The sequence below is a fragment of the Podarcis vaucheri genome (genome assembly GCF_965113315.1).
Source record: "Podarcis vaucheri genome assembly, chromosome: 6".
Taxonomy (NCBI): domain Eukaryota; kingdom Metazoa; phylum Chordata; class Lepidosauria; order Squamata; family Lacertidae; genus Podarcis; species Podarcis vaucheri.
In genome coordinates, this window is record NC_138764.1 from 107,543,295 (window position 1) to 107,564,352 (window position 21,058).

The following is a 21,058-nucleotide window of genomic DNA, read 5'->3' on the forward strand; positions in this document are numbered from 1 at the left end:
ATTGCCTGGTTCTCCCCCTGCTCATCTGACCCCCCATCCCTGCGAGGCAGGCGAGGCCGAACCAGTCACTGGCGCAGGTTACTCCCCGTGGCCTTCACGGGCCGGGGGTGAATTCGAACCCAGGTCCGGACTCTGATTGCTGCCGCCCACTGGCAGGAGGGGCCCGCCGGGGGCCAAGTGGGACTTCCAGGCGGGGCACCTGGCTGGCTGGGAGGCGAGCGAGGCAGCTGCGGGGCCTGATCCCCTTGTCCCTGCCCTACTGCACCCACCACCTTTTCCCGGAGGCACCCAGCGGGCAGATGCAGAGCGGCCTTGAGCCTGGCACGGCTTGCTCTGGGAAACCTCTGCAGCGTCCTTGCCGCAGCAGCTCTTCCAGGGTCTCCCCAAACACCCAAGGAGGGGCCGGGTCCAAGTGTCTCCCAGAATCCTCACCAGTTAGGGGTGGGAGGCTGGGAGTCCAGCCCCACAAGGCATCCATGGGCCCCTGGCTGGCTAGACCTGACCCCCCTCCATCCCATAGCTGTCAACTTTCAGATTTGAAAAGAAGGGATCAGCAGCCTCACCTGTCCCAGGGACAGTCTATGGGATATCTAACCATCCGGGATAGCAGAAGGAAACAGCGCTGGAATAAGGGAATTTCCCCCCCAAAAAAGGGAAGGTTGACAGCGATGCTCCACTCATGAAGTGGCCCAAATTTGGCTGTAATCCAACCAGCCACTCCGAAAAGGGAGCAGGGGGCAGCAGGGATGATTGTGCCCACAGGGTTTAAGCTGAAGCCTTCAATGTGGGGAGGCAAGACACAGCCCCCTGCCAAGCAGGCAGAGAAGGGTTGGGCTGCCCTCGCAAGCGGGGGTCCGTGTCCCCAGTCTCCCAAAATCGCAGGAAGCCTCACAAGCACCCATATTCTGCTCAAAATAAGACCTGCCTGAGCAGAACCTCCGGTGTTTACTGCCAGTTTTCAGAGGGAAAATGGGACGTGTTGCTGCCCACTCACTTCTCCTCTGAAATCCATCTTCACCAGGCAGCTCTCACTTCTGCCTGGGGTGGGGGGTGGGGAGAGGCACTGGCACCCACAAGAAGCAGGAAGCCCTTTCTCCCTCCCAGGGAACAGTCCGCTTCTTCCCCTCCCACAGCCTGGTCTGTGCAAGAAGGAAACAGGAGCCGGCAAAAAGGAGGAAACAGCCTTTAATGCAAAGATCGGGGAGGGGGTGAGGGGCATGCCAGGTCCAGCCTGTGCACTGTGCCCCACTGCCAGGTGAAAGCAGCTAGACTGGCAGCCTTTCTTGGGTTGGTGGGGGAGGCGTCTCAGTGCTCTTCCACCCAGGGGAGCCTAGATGGGGGGGGGCAGAAGCTGTACCACGGGCTGCATTTGCCACTGCTGGGCTCACAGGATGGAGCCCCTGCCTGCCTGGAAAGTAAGAGAATCATGTAATGGTAGAGTTGGAAAGGGTCCCCAGGGGTCACCTCGCCCAGCCCCCTACAAGGCAGGCCCCAAAGACAGTCATGGATGAGGCTCTGCTGCCAGCCCCCATCTGCCAGCCCCCTTCCCGGGGAAGGCAAGAGCCCCCAGCGGTCTCAGGCCAAGCACATCAGGCAAAGGCACACCAAGGACGGCTCTGCCACAGATCTGCAGGGAATGCCACGGGGGGGCGGGGGGGGGGGCTTCAGAGCACGCTCAGCCCTCCAGCGCAGCCGGCTGATTCTGGAGTAGCCGAGCTCTGGCTGCCCCCTGCTGCAGGGCGGAGAACAGCTGCCATGGAGGGGAGAGTCTTGTAGCATAAAAAACCCCCAAACGCGACTGCCCAGCAGGATCCCTCCTTCCGCAGCTGGAGAGGAGGCCACCCCCACCCCAGCATGAAGAAGAGGTCCTGGGCATGCGCTGGAGGGGGCCGGAGGCTGATCCCCCCGCCCTGCCTCTGCTGCCGAGGGGCGTCATCCGTAGTGGTAGACGAAGTCGTAGCTGCTGGGCTCCTTGGGGACGGGCGGGGGCACCTCCGGGATGGGGATGTTCTCCAGGTCCAGCAGCCGCAGCTTCATCTCCATGCTGAGCAGCGTGTCCAGGTCACTCTTGGTCAGGTCGCTGCCCATCTCCTTCCCCAGGAGGGCGTTCAGGCCGTCAATCCAGATGCAGTACTGCGGGGGAGGGGAGGAGGGACCTGAGACCCCAGGAAGGACCATAGGGGGTGTGTGGCCTGGCTGCCCCTCCTCATGCCCCCTGACATGTTGCGGGGGGGAGACACCTGCCCCCGCTTCCTTCATCACAGAATTGTGGGGTTGGAAGGGACCCCGAGGGTCATGCAGGAATGGCAGCTGACAGACAGACAAGCTGTGCTCACAAACCTCCCAGGAAGGGCTTCCCCGGGAGTCCTCTCCTCTGTGAGAACAGGATGCCGGACTCAGAGGCCTCATCCAAAAAGATCTTCCCATATAATGGCATCTAATAGCCTTCCTTCCTTTCCCTTGAGTTAACGGGGTCCACGTCTTGCCCCCTCGCCTTGTCTCATGTCTCTGCCATTATGCCCCCTTCCATGCACTCACGGACCTGCCGTTTAATTTCTTTGGGTTTTATTTTGTGCCTTGTTTTTACCTGACTGTGATCTGTAACTGTACGTGGACTGTATATTGCCACCAGATCCTGCCTGATAACCCTGCAATTTGCAGAATTTTGCATAACCTTTCATTTTGGAAAGCAATGCACATTATTTCAGAAGAAAACCAAGCAAGAAAATCAGGCTCCTCAACCCTGCCACGTCCCTCTCTCCTCAGCCACTGAGCTCCCTTCCATTTTCCATGGTGGGATTCATGTCTCTCTCTCCCCCCCCCTTGACTCTCCAGAGACTGAGCAGCTTTGCAGATACAGGCAAGAGAGAGGGGAGAGAGAGAGAGAGGGAGGCAGGAAGGAAGTTGGTGGGCAGCTACATGGTCAGCCCTGCAAGGTTTGAGAAAAGGAGCTGAGGTTGACGGAGAGGAAAGAGTCAAGGGCGGGGGGGGGGCTGCAGAGAGGCAGCAAAGCAGCGGGGGGGGGGGAATGGAGGAAGAGCAGCCCAGATGGGGCAGCCGGACACAGAGATTGCTCTAAGAATCTCCACATGGAGACGGGGGATGGCTTCCCTAGCTGGGGGCAGGGGCACAAGAAAGCCTCCTGGGTAAAAGGCAGGGCCCCCACCCCCTTTCAGCCCTCCTTTCGATTTTCTGGGCTCAAGAGGAAGGAGACAGTCTCTGCTTCACCCACAAACGCTCTCCCCTGGTTTTGTGAAAGCCCCGAGTGGCCTGGGCTTCCTTCAGAAAGAACAGCCCTTTCCCTAGAGGAAGTGACAGGAGATATGAGAGCCGTCGTCAAATCTCTCAAGGGCTGCCCCATGTTTTCTCTTGCTCTGCAGGGTAGGACTCGAACCCATGCCTACAAGAAAGGAGATTCCAGTGAAACACCAGGAAGAACGTTCTGGCAGTAAGAGCCGTTAGACTGTGGAAGGGTCTCCCTTTGGGAGGTGGGGGACTCTCCTTCCCAGGAGGTTACTGAGCAGAGGTTGGACGGTCATCTGTCAGGGCTGCTTGAGCCGAGATTCCTGCATCGCGGGGCTGGACTACATGGCCCCTGGGGTGCCTTCCAGCTCTACAATTCAATGACTCGGAACCGCAGCCACGGGACAAGCCAGGAGGAGGAAGTGCATTGCAGGAGCAGGGCCATCTATCGGGAGGAAGGCAGCTTCCCCTCACTCCTGACTCACCTCGTATTTGTTGGGGGCTATGAAGTTCAGGGTCTCATCCGGATCGTACAGGATGGAAAAGGCCAACTCCAGAGCCTCCTGTGGATGGGAAGAGGGAGAGCAGGGGCTGGTGAGCCAAGGAGGCCAGTCCCCACCCCCTGCCAAGGACACCCCCCCCCCGGGTCTTCCTCCCATCCCCAGCCAGCTACCTTGTTCTGCTTCAGAGCCCCCTTCTCCTTCATGTGCGGACAGTCCTTCCCAGTGACGACGGCCTTGATGTCTGCAACGGGAACTGGGCGAGAGAGAGGGGCTGCTGGTCAGGCTGGGCAAGAACAGCGGAAGAAGCCCCTTCCCTCTTCCACGGAACCAGAGAGATGGAAGGAGGTATCCCCGGGGGTCCTGCAAGGCAGGAATCACAGCAAAAGCCCCCCGGGGGCTGCTGGCTGCCCTTGCCCAGAGGGCTGGTCATTGAGCCCCTGCCCAGTGCCTCGCCTAACCCCCCCCCCTCCGGCCTGGCACGGCACTCACTCTTTTCCTGCAGGGCCTCAAAGGTGACCTCCCCCTGGGCGTTGTCCTCCAGGTCCCCATAGTGAAGCACTTTGTGGTTCAGAGCCAGGCGGCAGAACCAGAACCGCTCTGCGGGGCGACAAGAACAGCACACGGCCCATAAGAAGGCAGGGAGGCCACTTCTCTGAAATCACGGAGAAGTGGACTTCCTGTTTTGCAGCAAACCTGGCAAGCTGCCCTCTCGGGTGCTCCAGCGCCCAGGAGGGGTCCCAGACAGAGATTAATGGGGGGTAAGGGGCATGTAGCCCCATACCCACAGTCGTCTGCGAATGCCCTTTTGTTTGTGAGAAGGGATGGAAATCCCCGTCTCCCAGATGAAAAGGCAAGGGCGCTGGGCTCAATGGCTCCATCCTAGGACAGTCCCAAGAAGCTCCCATGGTGAGCTGTGGAATACCTTTGAATCCGGACATAATTGGCAAGTGAAGAGGCAGCCCTGAAAAGATTCTGATTTATGCTGGAGGAGAAAACCATCTGTTTGGAAAGGTTTGGAAAGAATGAAAGACCCCAAGGGGGGGCATCAAGCCACGGGGGCCAAATGCCTAATTATCATTATGATTATGATTTATTTCTACCCCACCCATCTGGCTGGGTTTTCCCAGCCACTCTGGGCGGCTTCCAACAAAAGATTAAAAATACATTAAAACATCAGTCATTAAAAACTTCCCTAAACATAGAATCTAGGACTCAAGGTAGACTGCCTCCAGAGCTGGAGGTTCCATAAGGACATAAGATAGCTCACAGGAACTGTGCAAATGTCCCAGAGGGGGGACCCAAAGGCAAGAGCAACCCTCCCCTCCTGCAGAGCCAGCCGCGGCCAGGATTCCCCCCCCCCCAGCCCTCTCCTCCCCGCTGCCCTCACCTTGCCTCCGCCGGTTCCCAATCTTGCGGAAGCTGCTCCCCTCGCAGAGGCGGTTCAGGCGCTGCTGCTTGATGAGCTCCAGGATCTCGGGCTGGATCTTCTCCCGCAGCTCCCTGGGGGGCGGCCACACAGCAGCCGGTGAGCACCCCCGCTGCCCCTGCCAGGCGCCACCCCCAGCCCTGACCCCCCCAAGCGGCCGCTCACATGATGGGCGGGGAGTGGAAGTCGTCCTGGCTCATGCGCTCCGACTGGCGCAGGCGCAGGATCTCCGAGTAGCTGAGGCTGCGCAGTTTGCTCTTGAACTGGTCCAGGGAGCTGGGCTTCGAGGGCAGCGCCCGCATGATCTGCTCCCGCACCACCTGCATCACCTGGGAGAGGGGGGCAAAATTACGCCTGGCAGGGAGAACAGCCGGGGGGACGGAGAGGGAAGGGAAGCTCTTCTCCCATAAGTGTGAGAACATCCAACGACCGAGGGAGGGAAGGGCTTTTTCACGCAGAGCATCGTTAACCTGTGGAACTTCCTCCTGCAGGAGGCAGGGATGGCCTGGGTGGCTCTGAAAGGGCTATTGAGGCCACTGACCACAGTGGCTCTGCTTTGCCTCCCTGGTCAGTAGCAGGAATGCTTCTTGATGGCCCTCACCGAAAATCTGCGGTGGGAAAAAGTTCTCTCGCACTCAGATCCTGCTCATGGCGCCTTATGAGGAACGGCTAAGGGAGCTGGGCATGTTTAGCCTGGAGAAGAGGAGGTTAAGGGGTGATATGATATCCATCTTCAAATATATAAGAGGATGTCACATAGAGGAGGGAGAAAGGTTGTTTTCTGCTGCTCCGGAGAAGCGGACACGGAGCAATGGATCCAAACTACAAGAAAGAAGATTCCACCTAAACATTAGGAAGAACTTCCTGACAGTAAGAGCTGTTTGACAGTGGAATTTGCTGCCCAGGAGTGTGGTGGAGTCTCCTGCTTTGGAGGTCTTTAAGCAGAGGCTTGACAACCATATGTCAGGAGTGTTCTGATGGTGTTTCCTGCTTGGCAGGGGGTTGGACTCGATGGCCCTTGTGGTCTCTAATAATAGAACTCTAGGATTCTATTATTCTATAATTCATGGGCCTCCCATCATGGGCAATGTGGCTGTCCACTGAGAGAACAGGATGCTGGGCTAGACTCAATGCAAATTTGGCTCGAGTTGTTTCACGCATTTATAGGATGATGTGTCAATGTATCCACAAGTGATTGGATTCTCGTGTTCCTGCCTTTTGCAAATCTCACAGGCCTCCCTCCTGTATGGCATTTCCATGCTTCTCTGACCCTGGAGGGTGGGAAGTTTATTGGTATTACTAGAAGGGCACCAACAGCTGGCCAAGAAGGTATATTTAGAGTCGGGAGGGCGAAGCAAGCTTCACCTTGAAGCATTCCAGGGACATGGAAGGAAGATAAGGGAATGTCAACAGGCCTTTCTTTACTGAAGGCCAGAAGACAAGTACAAAAGATGAAAACAGAGCGGAGCTGGACTTTTGACACTCCTTGACCTGTAACCTCTTTTGATACATGCCATGACGTTTTGCGATACATACCAGTAAAAGCTTTGTTCAAACGTCCTTTGAGGCAGTCTTTGCTCGCTGGCAAGGCTGCCCTATTGTGCAATAGTTTCAATCAACTGGGTCCTTACAAGGAGCTTTTGCTTGCGAGTCTCTTGCTTTCCTTGCTATTTAAAAGTGTGTTCCCTCACCTGGGCCAGACCAGTGGGGCATTCTGTTCTTATGGAGGAGGAGGAAGGGGAGGTGGCCCAGCTGGGCTAGAAGGGGAGACCCCTGCCCACTGGAGAGCAGCTGCCCCCTCCCGCCACCCCCTGCCTCTGCCCCACGGCCACCCCACCTTGTTGAAGTCCTCCGCCGTGGCCCGCATCTCCTTCCAGGTCTTGTTGAGCAGCTGGATGCAGATGGCAAAGAGCTCCTCGAAGGCGCGGTCGTGGGTGAAAAACATGGGGTGGTAGTCGTTGCGCCCCTCGTTGGCTGGGCAGGGAGAGGGAGGGAGGTCAGAACAGCCAGGGTGGCACCTCGGGGGGAGCGCCAGGGAGGAAGAGGAAGCCAAGCGCGTGGGAGGGGCATCGTGGCCACAGTCAAGCAATGTAAATCCCCTGGTTGGAGGGGGGGCTTTCAGTCCAGAGGCCACTTTCCTGCACAGGCAGCTTCAGGGCCCCCTCTGGCACAAGTGCTCAAGAGAAGACTCTATGGGTGCTCCCCCCCCCACCCCCCAGCGCTGCTCCCCCCCCCACTTACGCAGCTCCCCGACCTGCAGGATCTCGCACAGCATCTTGGTGAGCTCAATGGCGCTGCGCCCAAAGGGACACTCGTGCTTATCCTCCCGGCTGCTGTTCTCCAGGACGATCTGTGGGGCAGGAAGGGAGCAGAGTGAGGGGGTGGGGCTGGCCCAGGAGCCTCGGCCTTCGCAGGGGGGGGCACCCTCCCCACTTACCCGGATGTAAGTGTCCTGGTGGCACTTGGCCAGGTAGAGCATGTTGTCCAAGGCCAGCATCCCCGGGGGGGTCTGGGTGAAGTCCAGGGCAGGGTTGATGTGGTTCTACGCGGGAGAAAAACCAGCGCCTGCCCTCAGCAGCAGAAGGAAGGAGCTGCCCCCACGGGGCCCCCACTGCTGAAGCAGAAAATTCAACTGTGGAACTCCCTCCCACAAGAGGCAGTGAGGGCCACCAGCCTGGATGGCTCCAAGAGAGGGCCAGCAAACTTGCTAGCAGGACCAGTGGCCAGCAATAATGGGAACTGTAGTCCAAAAACAGCTGGAGACCCAAGTTTGGGAATTTTGAATCCCATTAATAGTTTTGATGAACGATTTCTGATATTTTCTGGCATTTTGAAATACTATAAATTTACTTAATTGTATTAATCATTTTGATGAATTTGTTGTTGTTTGCTTTACTTACATGTTACTGTGTTTGACAGAATAGCGACTGCAAGGTCAGTTGTTTCCTAATGTTACTGTTATGAATGTGAGCTGCTTTGAGCTCCACATTGTGGCTGGAAAAGTGGACCATAAATATGAAACTGAATCAAATCTCCATTGCTGGAACGGCAGGCGGGGAAAGCGCTGCTCTTGGGCTCTGGTCTGGCCTGCTGGTTCCCTCTGGGGCACTGCTTGGCCGTGGGGAGAACAGGCTGCTGAATGAGGAGATGCCCCCCCCCCCGGCCTGAGGGTCTTGGGGGCTGCCTACCATGAAGCCCAGCATCTTGTAGTCCTTGGTGTACATGGCTCTCCTCTTCTCTGTCCCGCCCCCAGGGAGGCTGCTGCTCTCCGACTCGGCGTCAAAGGCGATCCTGCGCAGCTCAAAGATGATGTCCCTCTGGGCCTGGTGAGCGAGGAGAGAGGGCAGAGTGTGAGCCCAGCGCGGAGGCTGCCGCTCACACAGAGGGGGCCACAGTCCTGCCAATCACCTGGTCGCTGGGGTCCATTTTGGTCATCATTCTCTCCTCCAGGAGGTTGAAGGTCAGGACCTGCAGCACGTACAACTGATGGGCCATCTCCGTCTTGATGGGGCGGTTGCCCCGGATGACGTGCTGCGGGAGGAGAGGGAGGTGGGAGGTGGAAGAGGCTCACCTGCCAACCCCTCCCTGCGTGAGCCCCTGGCCAGCGAGGGACACGCCTGGCTGGGGAGGAACAGGAGCCCCCACCGTCCGTGCCCAGAAACACCCGCAGCCTGCAGGCCAGAGACCGTGCAATGGGGGGGGGGCACAAAGACTGGGTGCCCTGAGACGGGGCTGAGATGGTCGCCCAGAGGCACAGCTATGTCAAGGTCAAAGCCTGGTCCTACTCACTGCCAGGATGATGGAGCGCAGGTGCTTCTGAGCAAAGGCGTTGGCCATCTCCTGTTGGGGGTTGACAGAAGAGAGAGAGAAAGAGAGGAAACTCCGACCGTGCCCCACCTCGGGGGGAGGGGGGGAAGGGTGCTGAGCAGCCCAGCAGTGCCGTGACAGCCTGCTCCAAGCACAGGCAACGCAGCCATTCAGCAAAGGGGCTGCTCCCACCCTCGGAGAGTCCTCTGGCTGTCCATCACCCAAAGCAGCTGCACCCCCAAAGCCCCCACCTCAGCAGCCCCACCAAGGAGCCCAGGCCACCTGCACTCCCTCTGGGCCCGTCCCTGTGCACCCACAGAGCACACACCCCACAGGATGCAGCAACAACAGACCCAGGCGGTGGCAGGGGCAGGTGGGAGGGGAAAGAAAAAGAATCACCCTGGTTTTGCCCTCTCCAGATTAGCCAGGAGCTGCAGCCCAGCTTGTCCTCTGGCTTACAGCCCACGGCTGGTCCAGGAGGGCAAAAATGCTGCCCTGGGTTCAGAAGATTCCCTAAGCCTCAGCAGCCAAAGAACCAGGGAGGAGAAGGCGGCCACAATCTCCTCTCCCTGTGGACACATGCAAGGTGTGCAAGCCAGATAGATGTGTGTGAGAGAGACAGACACAGGCAGAGACGGAGACAGACGGAGACAGAACAGGGCTGCCTCTGAGGCAGAGGCAGAGGAAGGGTACGGGGGTCTCTCTCCATTTATTCCCAAGACATTTCCATCCCCCTTTCTGGCTCTGAAGAAAGAAAACGTCAGTGCTCTTAGAGAGCAGCCTCCCGGACTGAGGGATTTACTTACAGTGCAAGGCAGGTCTAGCGGGTTAAGGAGCTTCTCCTGCGGACAACAGGAAGCAGAGAGACACAAAGAGAAGCCGGCAGAAGAGTCAGCACAGAGACCCTTCGCAGGGAGGGCAGACAGGCAGGCAGGCGGGGGGGACGACGGGACGGGCAGACACACACAGACGCAGTGCCACGCAGCACATCCACAGACCGGCCACTCACCACCTGGGGAGGAAGACCTTCCTCCCCCCTGCCCCCCATCAGCGAAGGAGTGCAAGGGCTGGTGCCCTCCCCTCCCACCCCATGGCACCCCCTTGCCCAGCCACCCACCTGCCTCTTGTCCTCCGGGGCCTTCAGAAAGAGGGCGTTGATCAAGGCAATGGCATACGTCTGGATCTCCTGGTTTGAGCTGCAGGGGCACAGGGGGGGGAGGGAATGAGCGGCAGGCGGCCCCCCCACCTCCTCCCTCCCTGTCAGGATGCGCAGTGCTGGAGGCGCCACTCACACTTGCAGGTGGGCAATGAGCTGCCCCACGGTGATCTCCTCGGCAATCTTCTGATAGAGGCTCTGGCTGTTGAGCACCATGCTCTCCAGGATGGCCAAGGAGCGCTGTAGGATGGAGACGTCCACCGTCGGCTGGCTCACGTAGCCCGCAATCTGGGGGGGGGGGAGACTGCTGAGCGCCAGAGGCATGCATGCCCACTGCCCTGCCCAGGGAGCCCCCCTTCTCCTCTGCCGCCTGCTAGGACTGTTGCCTAAACTGGTTTGAAGTCCATTTTGTGATACTGTGGTGCCTTGGTTCTCAAACGCCTTGGTACTCAAACAATTTGGACGCTAGCTAAACACCATACCCAGAAGTCTTCCGGTTTGCGAACTTTTTTTCGGAAGCCAAACGTGCTCCATTTTGAGTGTTACACTTCCATTTTGAGTGTTACACTGAGGTCTGTCTGTTTTTGCTATTTATTTTGTGTTTTGTTTCTGTGGCTCTTTTTTTGTGTGGAACCCAGTTCAGCTACTGACTGTGTGACCGCAATACATTATTTATTGCTTTCATTTTATGGATCAATGGTCTCATTAGACAGTAAAATTCATGTTAAATTGTTGTTTTGGGGGTTATTTTTAAAAGTCTGGAACAGATTAATTCATTCTGCATTACCTTCTATGGGAAAATGCACCCTGGTTTAGGAACGCTTTGGTTTTGGAACGGACTTCTGGAATGGATTAAGTTTGAGAACCGAGGTACCACTGTATCAGTTTCCTTGTTTTTGACCCGGCAATATATCGTGAATCACGGTTGCTATGCAAAAATCACGACGCAGGAAAAACCACGAAGCCAGCCAAGGCTTCTCTCAGTTCCTGCTGCTGCCCCTGTTAACTCTGCCAGCTGAGCTCTCCCCTGCCTCATGCAAGGGCAGTGAATCCCAAGAGCAGGAGCCAGCAAAAATCACAATGAGGGGGAAACTGTGAAGCCAGCCGAGGGCTCTGCATAGCTCCATCCTTATATCAGACAGGGCAATATACTGGTCCATTGTGATGTTTAGTGGGTGAGATGTTGAAAAGCAGCGATCGCCCAGCCCTGCCACCTGCTCTGGCGGAGGCTGTACCTGCTTGATGAAACTGATGGACACCATGTCCCAGGAGATGATGCCGTGGTCCATGAGCTCCAGGAAGGCTGTCAGGGTGAATGCCAGCATCTCACTGTAGCTGCAGGGGGCACAGGGGAAGGCAGATCAGTGGGGGGGCACCCCCAGGGCTCCCTCTCTCCCCACTCATGGCACGCAGAGCTGCAACTGGGCACCGTCTTGGCAGTCTCACATCAGCACATAGTGGGCAATGGGAAAGGGAGCCGCCTGCTTCTGGGGCCTCCTAGTGTCCTCAGCACCTGCAACCCAGAGGTCAGAGGCAGGAATTTGCGCTCCCTCCATGCTCTGCGGCTCCACCATCCGCCTGTGGGATGTGCTGCCGTCTGGAGAACCAGAGCAGAAAAGGGAAGGGCAAAGCAGGCCGGGCACTCAGAGCGACCAGCCAGCCAAGGCCTGGCAGGGACAGAGGAGGATTGGCTCAGGCCACCAAGAGGCCAAGGCCTCCCTGCGCTTGCCCACTAAAAGCCAACTTGGGTATTGAATTAACTATTCAGCAGATTTTAAAAACCATATTAAAGGGTATATATAATACCATAAAATATTCATTACAAACAGCAATGAAAACACTTTGAAAACAGCAGGCAGGATGCCATTGCCAAAATGCAGATAAAACCAAGTTTAAAAAGCCGAATCAAGTAAGACATCTAGGAAGGCTTGGCTAAGGAAAGGGTGGCGGCGTTTGGGCCTGTTTAGAGAAAACACAACACAATGGAAGTTTGTAAAATCATGCATGGCATTGAGAAGTGGAGAGAGAAACGTTTTCCTCCCTGTCTTCTAACGCCAGGGCTTGTGGATATCCCACGCAACTGAAAGCTGGAAGATTCAGGACTGATAAAACCAAGTCCTTCTTCGCACAGTGCAACTGAACTGATGGCCATCACCTTAGAAGGCTTTCAGATCAGACCAAGGCCTGGAGGCAAAGAGGACACCGGGTGGCTCGGCTTCTGAATGCCAGCTGCCGATAACCGCAGGCGGGCACCTGGTTGGCCACTGTCAGAACAGGCTGCTGGACTCGGTGGGCCCCCTTGGGCCTGATCCAGTGGGGGAGAGTCTTATGTTCTTACATTACAACACTAAGCAGTGGGGAGAGGACCCTGGCCTGGAAGGATTGCCTTCTAGCCGGTGGCCTTTCCCCTCTCGGTGCCCCAGCGGCCCCCACCCATGCCAGGAGGAGAGAAGCAGCCCCAAAGCCAGGCCCTGCGGAAGAGCAAAGAGAACACTGCCAAGGAGGGGGCGCCCAAGTCTCTGCTGCCTCCCCCCCAACCAAGAGCGCCCTGCTCCAGAAGAGGCTGGGGGGCTGCAAATGGCTGGAGCAAAGAGAAGGCCAGAACTGTCCGCATTAGAGGACAGCCCCTCCTCGGGGAAGTGAGCGCTGCTGGTGCCGGATGCCCACTTACTGGGAGAGGAGCTTGGTGCCGCTCTCCACGAGGCGGGTGAGGACCGAGATGCCGTCCATGTTGATGAACTCCGTGGCAAAGGTCACGTCCGCAGAGAGCTTGGCCAGCTCCTTCATGGCCTCCAGCCGAGCCTCCATGCTGTGCGACTGCGTCCGGTCCATCAGCTGGCGGGCGGCCCTGGACTGGGGGGCAGGGCAAGAGCTAGCCCCTTGCAAACCCCCAACCCCTCCAGGGGGCTCCCCTCAGCCGGGCAGGAGAGAGAGAACCAGAGGAGGTGGCCTCGTGCCATGAGCCCAAAGCCAGCCAGTAGGCTCCAAATCCTCCAAGGGGGATAAAGAACACCCCCCCCCCGCCCAAGGCAGCCCCGACCTACTGGAGAAACCGCCAGCTGGAGGATGGTCCCGTTCTTGATGTCACAGCGGGTCTGCAAGGCAAGAAGGGGAGGCTGCTTAGCACGACAGGGAGAGGAGCGGAGGCCCTCCAGCGGGGCTCCTGGTCTGCTTCTGTGGGTTTCCTCCAAGGCCCCCACCCTGATCAGAGTTGCAAGGAGCTGCACAGCACCCCACAGCCCGCTCCCTGCTTTTTTAGATGGGGGGGTTAGGAACCAGCTCCCACGCACCTGCTCTGTAATGTACAGCTGGGCCCCATCTGCGTAGCGCAGCGTGTAGTACTCTGGGTTGGGCAGCGACCACCTAAGGGGGGGGGGAAGGACCACGTCAGCCTCCTCCCTCAGGAAGCAAGCTAGCGGGGGGGGGCAGGTGAGCCACACCCAGGAGCCGGAAGAGCAACTGAGGGGGCTCAGAGGAGGGGATCCAGCAGCTCCAGAGCCCCAAGCAAGCAGCTGGCTGGAGGGGGGGGGAAGAGGCTGGCGTGGCCCCCATGAAGCCAGTTGTGGTTCCCACTCACCCATCACAGACCTCCTTGATGATGGACGCCAGAGGCCGCTTCTGAGAGAGGCAGGGGGGAGAAAGAGAAGCCTGAACTGTAACTCTCCTCTGGACGGCAGGTGATCAGCTCCCCCCCCGGCCCCCCCACCATTCAGCACTAGAAGGCCTGGACACCCCAGGAAGCTGACAGTTGAAAGACGGCAGAGAAAAGAAAGCCCTTCTGGAACTCTGGAACTCCCTCCCACAGGAAGCAGCTTGGCCAGCAGGGCTTTCCAAGAGGGTCAGACCCATTCCGGGAGGAGGAGGACAGGGCTCTCAATGGCTACCAGCCACGTGGGCTCAGCTCTGCCCCAGCCCCCCCCTCCAGTAGGAGGCAGCCGGGCCTCTGAACCTCGGGTGCTGGCTGGCCACTGTGAGAACAGGACGCTAGACGTGGTCCCTGCCCCTGCGCCCGTCACCTGGTCAATCTCCAGCAGCTGAGCGTTGGCCCCCGGCCACTCCACAGCCACCTTGACAATGTCCGACGGGGGTGGCATCCCTCCTGGCTGACGGCCACCTCACAGGTGGGGGCGAGGAATGGGCCTCCCAAACCTAGCCAGAGGGGAAAGGCAAGTCAGATCCAGGGCAGAGGGGATTCTGCCCGAGAGATGCCCCCTCAAGCGGGCACGCCGAGGACCCAGCAGCCCCAGCCTCTGCACAGGCCCAAAGACAAAGGCCCAAAGCCCCCTGGCTAGGCAAGCTCTTTGCCCCCCACCCCCCCGGCTTCCAACAAAGACCTGGCAAGGAGGGGCACTGCTCTCAGAGGCGCCCAGCACCACCACCCCCAAAGACTGCCCGGCCCCACCTTCCTAGAGCTGGGAAGCCGCTGGGAGGGCAGGGTGACCCGGATGCCCCAGCTCTGCTCTTCTGCCAAGGAGTTGCCCCAGAGGAAGTGCAGGCAAGTGAGGGGCCCCTCTCCTGACCACAGCAGCCAGCCAGGCCCCCTCCCAAGGGATGCCAGGGAGGACACGGGCTCAGCACCTCTTTGCCTTGCAGGGGCCAGAGCAGCTGGTGCCTCTGCCTGCCTCCCCTTCACCACCAGCCTCCTATTCAAGGCCAGGCGCACTTAACCCTCTCCTGGCTGCTGCTCTGGGGGGGGGGGCTGAGGGATGTGCCACCCCCTTCCCTCTCTGCTCAGGGGGGCAGCAGCAGCAGCAGCAGGAGAGGGAACCTCCCAACAAAGTCCCTGCTGGAGGGCCAGTTCAGTAGCTTTATTTGACCGACTCTTAGTTTTGCTAGGAGATGCGGGTCATTATGTGCTGTGCAAGTTTTTGAACAGGTCTTCTTTTTTTTTTGGAGGGGGGAGTAAAGCACGCTGCAACATACACAATACATCCAACCCAACCTGTTTTTCCAAGAAAAGTTGAATATGTTTTAAGGGCATCACAGTTGACCATTATGATCTGCCCTTTAGTTTTTAAGAGAGGTGAAGATGAAGGCGCTAAACTATTTCATGTTAGTGAGCCCAGGGAGCTGGGTCTCCCAGGGATGGACCCCTGAAATAAAGGGCACTGCAGATCGAACCCGAGATTTAGCTAGCGCTGCATCTGTTCCGGATGCCCACATGCAGGCATTCTGCTGGCTCTTTTTAAAAGAAGGATGGGTTTCTCCAGCGTCCCGCCCTGAATGCCTGGGCAGAGGCTTCCATCAGGCATGGCAAACCCCATATGCTGCCAAGCCCACCAGGCAGCTGCCCCACACCAAGTCCCTTCCTTTGCCTCTCTGCAGAGCCCCACCTGTCCATTGCACTGGGGGGGGGCTCAGGGTGCTGCCCACCCCAGGCAAGTCCGGGTTGTGGCTCCCCATCCGGGTTCTGGGAGAGCAAAAGCAGCAGCAGCCCATGAGGAAGCCCCTCCTTCTGCAGAAGAGCCAGGCGACAGGAAGCCCGGGGGCATTTCGGGGGCTATTTCTGGGGGGGGGGCTGCCCCCTCCTCTCCCGCAGGAACCTGGTGTCTGGGCAGCGCAGGACCAGGCGCCCTCGCCCCCCCCCAGGCCCTCCCACCCACAGACCCTGCCGGGGAGGGGGGAGCCCAGATGGGCCAGGGAGGCGCAGCTGCCCCACTGGGGGCAAGAGCAGGAGTCCCCCCCCCCAAAGCTGCGGCTTATGGGAAGGTCCCAGCGGGGGGGGGATGCTTGCCGGGCGCCCAGTTGGGGGAAGAAGCCGAGCAGCTCCTCCAGGCCAAAGGAGGGGTCGCTCCCTCCCTCCCTCCCTCCCTGAAGGCAGCCTCCAGGCGCCCCCCCCCCCACGGGCCTCTCCAGAGCAGCAGGAGGCGAGGGCCTCTGTCCGGAGATGGGGGGCCGGCCGGTCTCCCGCAGGCCCAGCAGGGGGCGCCCGTGTTCCCCCCCCGAGCGGCGTCCGGGGGGGGAGGCTTCCTTTGAAGTCGCCGGGCCCCTCCCCCCCCCTGCGTGACCAACAGACAGAGGGGGCGGGGGAAACGGAGCCCCGAGAGTCGCCGCTCCGCCCCCCCCCGCCCCCGAGGCCGGCCGCCCTCCCCGCCCCGCGCTCACCCGGCCGCCGGGACCCAACGCTCCGCCGCCGCCGCCGCCGCCGCTCTCCCTCCGGCCGCGGACCCGGCTGCGTCCCGCCCTCCCGCCCTCCCGCGCAGCCCCATTGGCCAGCGGCGCCCGCCACTCAGGAGCGCGCCTCGTCCCCCATTGGCGCCCGCTCCGCTCCGTCTCTCTCCAGCCCGGGAGGCGGGGCCTCGTCGCCCGGCGCCGGCTGCCATGGAGACCGCGCAGCTCCGCCCCCCTCCGCAGCCGCCGCGCGGGGCGGTCGCCCGGGCAACGAGCCCCGCCTCCGGAAGTGTGGCGGGGAGCGTCCGGTCGGCGGGCTTCCGGTTCCGCTCAGGCAGCGCGAGGCGCGTCTTTGGTTCGTGAGGCGGCGGCGGGAAGGAAGGCAGGAAGGCAGGAAGGCAGGAAGGCCGAGGGGAGCCGCGCCGGGAAGGAGGACCGAAACCGCCGCCAGGATGGTGAGGGGGGCGGGGGGGATTGGGGGCCCCTCCCCCCTCCTGTTGTAAACCAAAATGGCCCTTTTTCCCTTCTGGGGGAGCCAAGAGCCCATCGAGAGTCCTTACATAGGTTCCCTCTTGGGAGGAGAGAAGAACAGAGGCCAAGCAGAGAATATGGAGAAGCAAAGCAGCCAGGAAGCCTGATCTTTATTGATCTGTTGCAACAAGGTGCCCCCCTCACTCGCAGTAGGGAGGAGGACCCAGAACAATGGGGCGCAAGGCCTTGTAAAGACTTTTGAAATTGCCCTCCTTGGAGTCCAAGACCACCCCCAGAAACATCATACATACATCACAGAAAAGGCGGTCTAAACAGAGATTTGAATGTTGTCTTTCTCCTGTCTGGCAGGTTACCTGTCAATGGTCACTTGATTGGATTGCCTGGGGAGCCTGGCCAGTCTTTTGTAATGACACATACTTAGTTCCTGGGCCAGGTCACAGGCTCACACCCTATTCATATCTTAAATATGCCCTTAAGACAGGATTTGTGAAGGAAATGACAATGGGGAGGTTTTTCCACTTTGACCTTGCAGAGGAAACATTTGCTCAGTTTAAGAATCAAAATGGCTTCAGGTTGGTCTTCCTGTGCTGATCTATGTACGTGTGGTTATGAACATTACCATATATCTAAGACCTCAAAATACCTATCACACTTCTCGCCCCCCCAACTCTCCCCTCCCCCGCAGACGGTGGGCAAGAGCAGCAAGATGCTGCAGCACATCGACTACCGCATGCGCTGCATCCTGCAGGACGGCCGCGTCTTCATCGGCACCTTCAAGGCCTTTGACAAGCACATGAACCTCATCCTCTGCGACTGCGACGAGTTCAGGAAGATCAAGTGAGCGGCCTGGGGGGCAAGGGAGGGGCTAGGGGGCCCCTCAGCAACACCCCCCAAGCAGAGGCCGGCCCAGGAGGGGCCCCCCGACCCAGCCCCTCATGACACCTCCTGAGGCACAAACCAGTCAGGGGTGGAAGGAGGGGCACCTGCCACCAGGGCTATAGCTCGAGGTTGGAGAGGTGGGCCCCCGCCAGGGGCGCAGGCTGGGGGCACGCTGGTAAACCAGCTAAAAATGTGTTCATAAATATGTCTATAAATAGAAATAGTGATTATTGCCTCATAAAAGGTTTTAAATAGAGGATGAATTGAATGGTGGAGGAGAGGCAGAAAGAAGAGCTCATTTGTCAGTGGTTAGGGGGCACAATCTGGACAGTTCTGTTAGGGGTGCAAGATCACGCCACCAAAGGAGCCCTGAAGGCGGCCGGGGTCTCCCCCTCCTGGTCCTCCTTGGGGAAGGGCAGGGCCATTGGAAGGCTCTCCGAAGGCAGCAAGGGCAGGCCTTCCTTTCAGCCCATAGGACCCCAGGGACAGTGGTGCTTCTGCCTGGGGGCCCCATTGGGTCTCTCTCCCCCCCTTTGACTCCCCTCCAATGTGGCATAAGTCACCCACCTCTCTGAGGGGCCAACAGGTCACCCCCTGTAAAGGTAGGTGTAGGGGGCAGAGATGCTTGTGACACAGCTTTGGGTCGCTTCTTCCTTCCTTCTAGGCCCAAGAACTCCAAGCAGCCCGAGCGGGAAGAGAAGCGAGTGCTGGGCCTGGTGTTGCTGCGAGGAGAGAATCTGGTCTCCATGACAGTCGAGGGGCCACCCCCAAAAGATGTAAGCGGAGCCAGATTAGGGGAGATGTTTGCTCGTGATCTTGTCCTTTCCCAGAATAGCTTGGTAGAGGGGTCCTGACAGCACCCCTTTGAAATTGCAAGGCATCGACTAAGTCTGGCTTTTGGGGTTTGCTCTAAAATATTTACAGTCTGCTTCTGGAACTAAAGGACATGCAGGAATATATTTATTTTGAAACGTCTGCTTCTTCTACATATCAGGAATAGCACAGAATCAAAATTCAACATGGAGAGTACCAGGGAGGGGTAAAAAATCAATCAGAGAGGATGGGGATTAATGGTGGCAGAGAGGAGAAGGGCAGCCAAATATTCCTTGTTGTGGTACTTGGAAGAAAGAAACTGGAGTTTCAGGGGAGTGCTGGGAGAAAAGTCAGATTTGGGGGTTGGGAAGACAATGGTGAAGCAGATAAATTATGTGTCAGTCCATCCCCAGATTTAAAAAAAATATTATTATGCAAGTGGTGGCCTGACTCACTGCTGAGCATGGTAGGTTTTTTGTTAAGAACTTCACCACCACCACTGGAAAACTGTCCTGCTGCAGTGACTGTTTGGCTCTTTCAGACTGGCATCGCTCGCGTGCCCCTGGCTGGAGCCGCTGGAGGACCTGGTGTTGGCAGAGCTGCTGGAAGGGGTGTCCCCGCAGGAGCTCCCATGCCCCAGGCGCCCGCAGGCTTGGCTGGCCCCGTGCGTGGTGTTGGTGGCCCATCCCAGCAGGTAAGCAGGAGGCACGTCCTCCCAGTAAATGGCTTGGGGGGGGGAGGAGTCTGGGGCAGCTCAAGGACATTGGCCTTGGATGTTTGCAGGGGAGGGAACAGCAGTGGATCCCTCCAGCTTGGGATCTCACTTGCAGATCTCTCAAAGCCTCTTCTCCCCTCCCAGGTGATGACTCCTCAGAGCCGAGGGACAGTTGCTGCTGCCGCAGCTGCCGCAACAGCCAGTATTGCAGGAGCCCCCACTCAGTATGCGCCAGGCCGCGGAGGCCCCCCTCCACCTATGGGCAGAGGGACCCCACCTCCAGGTAAGCAGCAACCCAGTTGCCTCCCCCACCCAGACTGGCAGAACCTGGGATGAAATGACAGTAACTGAGCACCATGAAGAGTTGGTGTCAAAGCAGGATTACTCTGAGGTTCACTTTGGGACTTTGGGGAGGGGTGGTCTGCGGAGTCAAGGGGACTGAAGTGGCTTCCTTTTCACTGCAGGGATGATGGGGCCTCCCCCTGGCATGAGGCCCCCCATGGGCCCCCCGATGGGCATGCCGCCTGGCCGAGGCTCCCCGATGGGCATGCCACCTCCTGGAATGAGGCCTCCTCCCCCTGGCATGAGAGGTGAGTTGGCTTTGAGCCTGAGTCAAGGGCTGGCTGTGTGGTGAAGCCAAAGCCAGAGTCCTTTTCTGCTGCCTCTTGGCCTCCTGTGCATGGAAATCTCACTGGAGCAAGACAGAGGCCCTTGATAAGCTTGGAACGGAGGGGAGGGGAGGGGCAAGGTTGTCCTTGGGGCGCAAGAGCACTGCTGCCCCCTGGGGCAGCACCTGCAAAGCTGATTGCCTCTCTTCTGTCCTTTCTAGGTCCTCCTCCTCCTGGCATGCGCCCACCCAGGCCCTGAGAGGTGGCCCTGTGAAGGGAGCCAAATTTGAGCCTTTGGACTTCTGTCTTGTTCACCCTGAGGGAATGGTGGGGTGGGGGGGGGTTGTGTGTATGTTTTATATTTTGGGGGTTGTCATGTTGCCCTTTCTAATAAACACTGGGAAATTTCCTGCTGTGGTGGTGCAAATTCATTCTGAGATTGAGCAAAGCAAAGAAGTCTAGGCTTCCTGGAGGGCTCTTCACCTGGGCTCAGGAACTTCAGAAGAGCCAGTGGCTCATCTGGTCCAGCCTCCTCTTCTCCCAGTGGCTGACCAGAGGCCCCAGTGGGAAACCTGCAAGTAGCCCTCTCCCCTCCTGTAGCTTCCAGCAAGTGCTCTTCAGAAGCTAGTCACCAGCTTTTTGCCCCTCATCTTAGGTTCAGTGCGGGGAACTCACGCCAAAGCCTGGGGGAGGGGGATGTTGCAGCCGTGTCCCTGTGGTTGCTGCCAAGGTATCAAACTGCTCAAGCATTCCTGAAGAAGAAGGAGGCAGGCAGGAAAAGCCCCAGTTGAGAACTTGCTTGCTGTTTGGATAGAAAAATCCCCAAATGGCATGGGTTGTGGGCAGTGTTACGGTCGCCAAAATGGAATGTCTACGTGCCATTTTGGGGCAAGGCTAAAGTCTTATTTTTCCAATGATGGACTGACTGATTATCAGTGAACCATCTGGCTAGGATGACAACAAGGAGCTAGGGTAAGAACTTAAAAGTCGCTTGATCTATGGACAGTCCAGAGTTGTCTTGATGGTGACACGGACCATTCATAACGTAAGAATATCCTTCACAACTGTGAGCAGAGCAGTGGGGTGTGGTAAGGGAAGACAAGCTACAACAATTAACTATAACATTGTTCACGGCTCCTGCCCAGGCTGCACAGAAAAAGCATATTGTGGAGAAAAAAGGTAAAAGAATTTCTCCCTCTCAACATTAGAGGCATGATACGTATTTTTCTTGTTTTGTCCCATTTTGGACAATTCTTTTGAGACCAGTTATAAATGCAAATAATTGAGCTGTAAATAAATCATGAT

General features: G+C 58.2%; 2 protein-coding genes across 7 annotated transcripts in view; one reads left to right on the plus strand and one right to left on the minus strand.

Moving 5' to 3' along the window:
- Positions 1-20,162, plus strand: part of SNRPB (small nuclear ribonucleoprotein polypeptides B and B1) — a 260,152-nt gene extending 239,990 nt beyond the window's left edge. For all 3 annotated transcript variants that reach the window (XM_082226494.1, XM_082226495.1, XM_082226496.1), the window contains 7 exons: positions 16,657-16,701; positions 17,424-17,575; positions 18,282-18,393; positions 18,972-19,124; positions 19,290-19,428; positions 19,610-19,735; positions 19,975-20,162. In XM_082226494.1, the coding sequence (XP_082082620.1) occupies positions 16,699-16,701; positions 17,424-17,575; positions 18,282-18,393; positions 18,972-19,124; positions 19,290-19,428; positions 19,610-19,735; positions 19,975-20,012 (723 nt within the window). In that variant the 5' untranslated portion in view covers positions 16,657-16,698 and the 3' untranslated portion in view covers positions 20,013-20,162. Of the gene's footprint in view, positions 1-16,656; positions 16,702-17,423; positions 17,576-18,281; positions 18,394-18,971; positions 19,125-19,289; positions 19,429-19,609; positions 19,736-19,974 lie in introns of those variants that run through there.
- ELMO2 (engulfment and cell motility 2) lies at positions 1,167-16,315 on the minus strand. 4 transcript variants are annotated; one of them, XM_082226004.1, is made up of 22 exons: positions 16,241-16,315; positions 14,152-14,284; positions 13,713-13,753; positions 13,426-13,498; positions 13,180-13,230; positions 12,807-12,988; positions 11,371-11,470; positions 10,272-10,423; positions 10,097-10,175; positions 9,786-9,821; positions 8,962-9,012; positions 8,581-8,703; positions 8,361-8,495; positions 7,610-7,714; positions 7,414-7,522; positions 7,010-7,146; positions 5,338-5,501; positions 5,134-5,246; positions 4,236-4,343; positions 3,917-3,999; positions 3,729-3,806; positions 1,167-2,133 (listed from the first exon to the last, which is right to left on the minus strand). In XM_082226004.1, exons 2-22 carry the CDS (start codon positions 14,227-14,229, stop codon positions 1,933-1,935), a joined length of 2,199 nt encoding a protein of 732 aa, XP_082082130.1. In that variant the 5' UTR covers positions 14,230-14,284; positions 16,241-16,315; the 3' UTR covers positions 1,167-1,932. The 4 variants fall into 4 exon arrangements, with proteins under 4 accessions (XP_082082130.1, XP_082082131.1, XP_082082132.1 ...); XM_082226005.1 differs by lacking the exon at positions 16,241-16,315 and adding an exon at positions 15,469-15,493; XM_082226006.1 differs by lacking the exon at positions 9,786-9,821.
- Positions 20,163-21,058: the final 896 nt, after the last annotated feature.

What these genes read in the sequence shown, in the direction of transcription:
- ELMO2 (XM_082226004.1), bottom strand. Translation starts at nt 14,229, where the DNA reads ATGCCACCCCCGTCGGACATTGTCAAGGTGGCTGTGGAGTGGCCGGGG. An exon ending in CCATCAGTTTCATCAAGCAG is followed by an intron (nt 10,424 to 11,370) that starts GTACAGCCTCCG and finishes CCCCCCCCCCAG; the next exon opens with ATTGCGGGCTACGTGAGCCA. An exon ending in TTCCACTCCCCGCCCATCAT is followed by an intron (nt 5,247 to 5,337) that starts GTGAGCGGCCGC and finishes GCCGCCCCCCAG; the next exon opens with GGAGCTGCGGGAGAAGATCC.